Source organism: Monodon monoceros, unplaced genomic scaffold, assembly GCF_005190385.1.
Source record: "Monodon monoceros isolate NGI ecotype Baffin Bay Population unplaced genomic scaffold, NGI_Narwhal_1 Super_Scaffold_18, whole genome shotgun sequence".
Classification (NCBI taxonomy): domain Eukaryota; kingdom Metazoa; phylum Chordata; class Mammalia; order Artiodactyla; family Monodontidae; genus Monodon; species Monodon monoceros.
This window is the reverse complement of record NW_021703774.1, coordinates 158,678,709-158,685,296: the sequence shown is the minus strand read 5'-3', so window position 1 is coordinate 158,685,296 and position 6,588 is coordinate 158,678,709. Positions and strand designations below refer to the sequence as shown.

At 46.6% G+C, this 6,588-nt stretch overlaps 1 protein-coding gene across 1 annotated transcript in view; it reads left to right on the top strand.

The window, feature by feature from the left end:
• The first annotated feature begins 5,905 nt into the window (after positions 1-5,905).
• Positions 5,906-6,588, top strand: part of YTHDF2 (YTH N6-methyladenosine RNA binding protein 2) — a 31,912-nt gene continuing 31,229 nt past the window's right edge. Inside the window, exon 1 of the mRNA XM_029228718.1 lies at positions 5,906-6,295. Coding sequence (XP_029084551.1) covers positions 6,269-6,295 — 27 coding nt within the window. The 5' untranslated portion in view covers positions 5,906-6,268. The remainder of the gene's footprint in view (positions 6,296-6,588) is intronic.

Sequence of the window (6,588 nt, the reverse complement as noted above, 5' to 3'; positions counted from 1 at the left end):
AGTTAACATTTCCATGACAGACATTCTGGTTAGCCTTTCTGAGCAAACTGGACAGGGCTTCTCATATTCTTGCCTCTCACATTCTGTAGCTGCCACCCAAGGACCAAAAGGGAAGGATTTATCTATAAAACATTGTCACAAATAGTTTAGATGCACATTCACTGGTTTAACTATTTTTTCTTGGCACAGACTTAAAATTGAACCAGCACTTTCTGGGGCTCCCTGGCTTCATTTCCCCTTGGCACTATCTCCAGAAATCTTGTTTACACTCCATTTTTCTCTCTGGCCTATTGTCTTAGATTGAGACTGTAAGCTGTTTCCTAGCACAGTGCTGCTCAGACTTTTAGATCCCATGGATCAATAAAAGAGATTAAAAAAAAAAAAAAGGTCTTAGGAACCAACATGGGGTTCTCTGCATTATATTTTACCAAATAAGGATATTTTTAAAAATGGCTAATTTTTACTGGCATCATTTGGGAAGAAAGGGCATTTTCACATCAAAAAAGTTAGGAGGGAAATAATCTCAGAATAAAGAACAGTCTTGTGCATTGAGAAAATTTAGCTTTATGAAAAGCTCATTACATTATCATTACCTTTCTTATTTCTTGGGGGACTGGTGAAAATTTCAGCTTTCACCTCTAGACTCTAAGTTGAAACTTCAAGGCTCCTTTCCTGCTGGCTCTTTCTTGGTTCTTGTTCTTTTCTGCCCTTGACGACATCTCCAACAGGGTCCCTTGTATATACACAGCTGCTGATTCCTAGTGTCCTTAGGCCACCTGGCCCAGCTGTAGGTCTTTCCTTCCTTTAGCTTTGTGCTCACGTTGCTCTTTTCAAAACTCCATTCAGCAAGTCATAAAACACACCTGCAAGTTAAAAGCCAACCATCAGTTTATCTTGGGATTTCCACAGTGCCTTTCCTTTAACATTCAATTAAGCTAGTTAAATCTGCACATTTGACTTTTTAACCCCACCAGGTTTTCATTAATAAAATGCGGATTGACATTACTAGGGAGAATTTTGAAAATGAATGAGATAAATTAATTCAACAAACATTTACTTAGAGTTGGATTATAAAGATTAATAATAAAAAAGTTCTTTGTCGTCTAAGCAGTTATAGATTTATTAAAGAGGCAATATATAAGTTGAGAGTTGGTTCTCTTAATCTGGAGTCCATGGGATGGATGGGCTTGGGGAAGGGAGTGCTTAATGAGATTGTAGGCAAAAATTTGGGTGTATGTTCCTTTTTCTGAGAAGCTTCATTATTCTCATTAGATTTTCAACTGAGTCCAAGACTTCTAAAGGGAAAATATTGATGTAAACATTTTTTTTTATAAATTTATTTTTGGCTGTGTTGGGTCTTCGTTGCTGCATGAGGGCTTTCTCTAGTTGCAGCAAGCAGGGGCTACTCTTCGTTGTGGTGCGCAGGCTTCTCCGGTGGCTTCTTTTGTTGCGGAGCTTTCAGTAGTTGTGGCGCATGGGTCTAGTTTAGTTGCTCCGTGGCATGTGGGATCTTCCCGGACCAGGCTCGAACCCGTGTCCCCTGCATTGGCAGGTGGATTCTTAACCACTGGGCCACCTGGGAAGCCCAAACAGATAGTTGTGTTTGTTTTTTTTTTTTTTTTTTTTGCGCGGGCCTCTCACTGTTGTGGCCTCTCCCGTTGTGGAGCACAGGCTCCGGATGCGCAGGCTCAGCGGCCATGGCTCACAGGTCCAGCCGCTCCGTGGCATGTGGGATCTTCCCGGACTGGGGCACGAGCCCGCCTACCCTGCATCGGCAGGCGGACTCTCAACCACTGCGCCACCAGGGAAGCCCCAAACATAGTTTTAATACACTAAGTTACCATAAGGAAATGTGACCGATATTATGGGTGAACAAAGAATAGAACACTTTCTTTCTGCTTGAGGGAAAAAAATATGGTTTCATTGATCAGGGTCTCGAAGGACAGATAGGAATTGGGGAGGGGGGATGGCAAGGACATTTGAGGCAGAAAGAACTGCATGTGCAAAGTCATGGGTTCCAGAACAAAATGTGTATTTGAGAAAAATGCAATGTGGCTGGAGCATGGAGTGCATGGTGAGAAATATACAGGGCTAGGGAGTGACAAGCTTTGAAAACTGTGTGGACTACAGAGAACCAGCAGAAATCTTTAAAAATAGGTTTTTACACTGTCAGTTGTGTGAAGTATATAAACATTTCTCAAAGGAGGTCCCTTCTATTCCTGCCTTACTAAGGGAGTGGCTTGGGCAGCGAGGTCTGCTGTTGCTGAAGGCTGGAAAAGTTTGAGAACCAGAACTCTAGGGCCCAGCCCAGGCCATAGCAAAATTCTGAAGAGTATGTAAAATCTGTCCTCCTTTCCTGCTTCTTTTCACTTTATCCCCACTGCCCCCTTCATATATCCAGAAGGATCTGCTTGGTTTCTACCTTCCAGAATTCTAAAATGGTTGAACTAGAAGGAACCTTAGAAGTTATTTTGGTCCAACTTCCCTATTTTACAGTCTTGGAAATAGACTCTGATTAGGAAGGGATTTACTCTCCGTGTCTCCCCTTCCATCTCTGGTTTGGTGCTGGGCCTGTTGCTCTCCTCCTTCTCTTCTTTTTGTTTTGTTTTGTTTTGCTTGGCTGCGTCACTAACCAGGGATCACAGTGGAATGGAAGCGTGGAGTCTTAACCACTGGACCGCCAGGGAAGTCCCACCCTCCTTCTCTTCTGAGGAAATCCCAGGGACTCCTTTGGCTTCAACGAACATCCCCATACCAGAGACTCTAAGGTTTGTATTTCCAGCTTGATGTTACTCTCTAAGCCCAAACCTTTTAATTGTCTACAGAACATTCCTATCTGATGTTTTATGTTCTTCTGAAACCCAACATGTCCAAAGATAAATTGATGATCACAAAATCTCCTCTAGGATTCCCCACATTAGAAAATGGCACCTTACCCACCGAATCGCTCAAATCAAACTACTAGATATTATGTTGATATCTCCTCCTTTAATGCCCTCCCCACAATCCAATCAATCACTAAGACCTCTCATTTTGCCTCCTAAAATGTCCATTTTGTCCACTTCACTCTGTCTTCATCATCACTATAATAGACCATTATCTTTTGCCTGGACTTGCTGCAATATTCTTCTAACTCCTAGTCTACTCTTTTCTCCCTGAATCTACTTACCACACTGCAATCAGAGTGAACCTAAAACATAAATCTGAGAATGCTGTGCTTCTATTAACCCTTTACTAACTGATCATCGTTTGTAGCTAACAACTAAAGGCCCTATTTTTCTCTTTTCTGCCCAATTCTTGAGTCTCATCTGGTGCCACCCTCTCTCTCCTTATGCACCAGTCATGTTGGCCTTTTTTTCAGTTCTTCACCAGTGCCAAGATCCTTCCCTGCCTGGGGCCTTTGCACATATTGTCTCTCACATCCCTTCCCTCCTTGTCTGGTCAATTTCTGGTCATCTTTCAGGTTCTAGCTGAAGCTCAGGACTTCAGGGAAAACTTCTTGGTCCTCCGACTAAGTGAGGTCTGTCTGTGCTTTCTCATTGCACTGTAACAACTGTGAGTGAATAACTTTTTTTTTAATAAATAAATTAATTTTTGGCTGTGTTGGATCTTCATTGCTGTGTGCCAGCTTTCTCTAGTTGCGGCAAGCGGGGGCTACTCTTCATTGCGGTGTGTGGACTTACTGCAGTGGATTCTCTTGTTGTGGAGCACGGGCTCTAGGTGCACAGGCTTCAGTAATTGTGGCACATGGGCTCAGTAGTTGTGGCACACGGGCTTAGTTGCTCCATGGCATGTGGGATCTTCCTGGACCAGGGCTCAAACCTGTGTCCCCTGCATTGGCAGGCAGATTCTTAACCACTTTACCACCAGGGAAGCCCAGAAGTGAACTCTTAAGACTTTCTCTCTAGCACATTGCCTGGCCTTCAATAAATGCTTGTTAGAAGAGGGATTGAGTGCTTTATGCACCTAGTGGCAGAGGTGAAACTAGAACCCAAACTCATTTCTGATATGGTATTCTTTTCTCAAACCATGAGCAGTCTGCCCCCTAAGATGATATCCCACACTCCAGACTTCCTCTCCCTCTTCCCAGTGACTAAATGTATCAGTCTTGTGTGTTCTGTTCAGGGGCCTGTTAAAGCCAATCTGGTGAACTAATCCAGGTTTAGAGACTACCCTTCCCCCAGGATGTCTGCGTTTTCACTGGGAAATCCTGTAGGACAGAAAGTAATCTCAAAGGAACTAATCAAAACTTCAGGCACTATAAAAATACTGGAAGGAGGGAATTTTCACTATCATCCCTTAATGGGATTATAGGAAAGAAGTTTACAATGTACCAGATTTACTTTAATGTTTTTTTTTTTATTTTTTTGAACTTTATCTTTGTAGCAAAACTGTTAGGTAGATTTTATTATCCCCTTTATCAAATGAGGGAATCTCTGAAAGGTTTAGTAATTTACCTAATGTCGCCAATCTGTTGGGGAGGCCAGTGTTTAGTCACTCCCCCTCCCCGGTTATGACTCCTGGTCTAATCCTCTTTTCACCATATACCACTGCCGCCTTCAAGGGTAAGTGTAGGCAACTGCTTACGGTTTACACGCAAACCTGGGCCATGGGGTTAACTGGTTAACTTATATTAAAAAAAAAAAAAAAAGGATTACTATGTTTCTTCTCTTCCCTTGGTGGGATCTATGCTCTGAACCTGGACTCTGCCAGAAGTCTATCACATTTGGTGCCTGACCTTATTCATTCCAACCATAAATGTGATTATGGGCAGAAAAAATGCGTTGAGCACTTTAAGCAAAATTATGATGCAAAATCCAAGATGCTGTGTTATTTATTTTACTACTGAGTCTACCCAAGCCTCCTGTATCCAGGGAGGGGATGATATCAAGTTGACACTTGAGTGCATTATTTATCTGTTTACTACTATTTGCAATAACAAAAGCTATTAGGAGATGGACTGTCCTGGGATCAAATATCCCTGCAGGAGTCAGGTTTGCCTCTGATTAAAAATGCTTCTGCCCATCCATCTTTTAGATCGCCTCAGGATTCTGGTTCCTGAATACAGGATTTCTCTTGGAGGTGGAGGGACACTATTATGTTCCTCTCAGTGTCAGGCAAACCTTACTATTTAATAGCTTTGTGACTTTGGGCACATGACTTAACCTCTCTGTTTCCTCAGTTATAAAACGGATTGGCTGACAGCTACATTGAAGATGCTGAAAGCCTTTAATATGTTTGAAAGCACCTAACAACGAAGCCTAGTTTACAGCAGGTATTCAAATAGCATTTATTTCCTTTCTTCCCCAGGTAAGGACTCGTTGAAGGAACATGTAAAATTTTGTGTGGATGTGTGAAGTGTGTTTTTCTTGGAAATAAAGTCCATAGTTTAACAGATTATCATGGGGGCCAGCGACATCCCTAAAAAAGAATTGTGGATTCTCCTCCCTGCAACGCCGAAGGGTGAATCTCTTTCTCAGGGGACCGGATGTTTTCTGGATATTTTTGTTCTCTGGGCCCTCTTTCTGTAGCCTGCTAACAGAGGAGGATAACCAGGTGAGGGGGTGTCTTTCTCAGGGCAGGGCCCCCTTGAACTTTCCCTGAGGGCTCTGTGACTCCAGTTCGTGTTCCCCCCCATATGGGGGTGGGGTGCCATCTGCAAGTGGGAAGCAGGTTTATTTTAAGGCCTCTCAGCCTTCGGGGTTCGCTTCTTCACTGAAAACCCAGCTTTTGTGGGTTCCCCCAAGCTAGAGCTACTCCCTTCCCTCCAGCTGTTAGTCAAAACCTCGTGGTGCGACCCTGGCCGCCCCCACCCTCCTAGGCCCCAATCCCAAGGCGGTGGGGGCGGGGAGGCCGCGCGCGCCGCTTCCGCTCCTCCAGCCCACCAGAGGGCGCTGCGGCCCCACCTCTGCCTTCCCGGAGTGCTTCGCGCCGGGCCCCTTCAGCGTGTGTGAGCGAATGTGAGAGTCAGCGTCGCGCCGTGCGCGCCGTCCGCCTCCGCTGCTCGGCGGCCTTATTTCGGCTGCGAGGCGCGGGCGCGCGCGTAAAGGCATAGAGACGGGCGTTGAGCTGTCGGGCTAGAGCGTCGCCGAGTCGGAGCCGGAGCCCGAGCCGCGCGCTGTGTCTCCGCTGCGTCCGCCGAGGCCCCCGAGTGTCAGGGACAAAAGCCGCCGCTGCGCCGCCTGCTCCCGTCGCCGGGGCTCATCCGCTGCCGCCGCCACCCTGAGGAGAGTCGGCCGCCGTCGCCACCCGTGAGGATCCGAGAGCCATGTCGGCCAGCAGCCTCTTGGAGCAGGTACAGGCCCGGCCCGCATGCCTCGGCCATTGTGTGAGGCGAGAGGGAGCCCGACTAGGCCCGGGCCCGCCGCCCCCGGTCGGGCCGAGCTGAGGCGGCGCCTTTAGCGGGCCTCATTTTGAGGCTCTCAGGCCGGCCGCGCCCAGCGCCTCGCCCTCGGCCCGCTCTCCTCGCTCCTCACTGGGCCTCGGAGACCGCCGGCCGCGCCGCGTCCCCTCCTCTCAGCGGGCCTCGTTTTTCTCTTGTTTCCTTCCCCTTCTCTGAAGCCTTGGTCCCCTCGCGTTGTTTGTGGC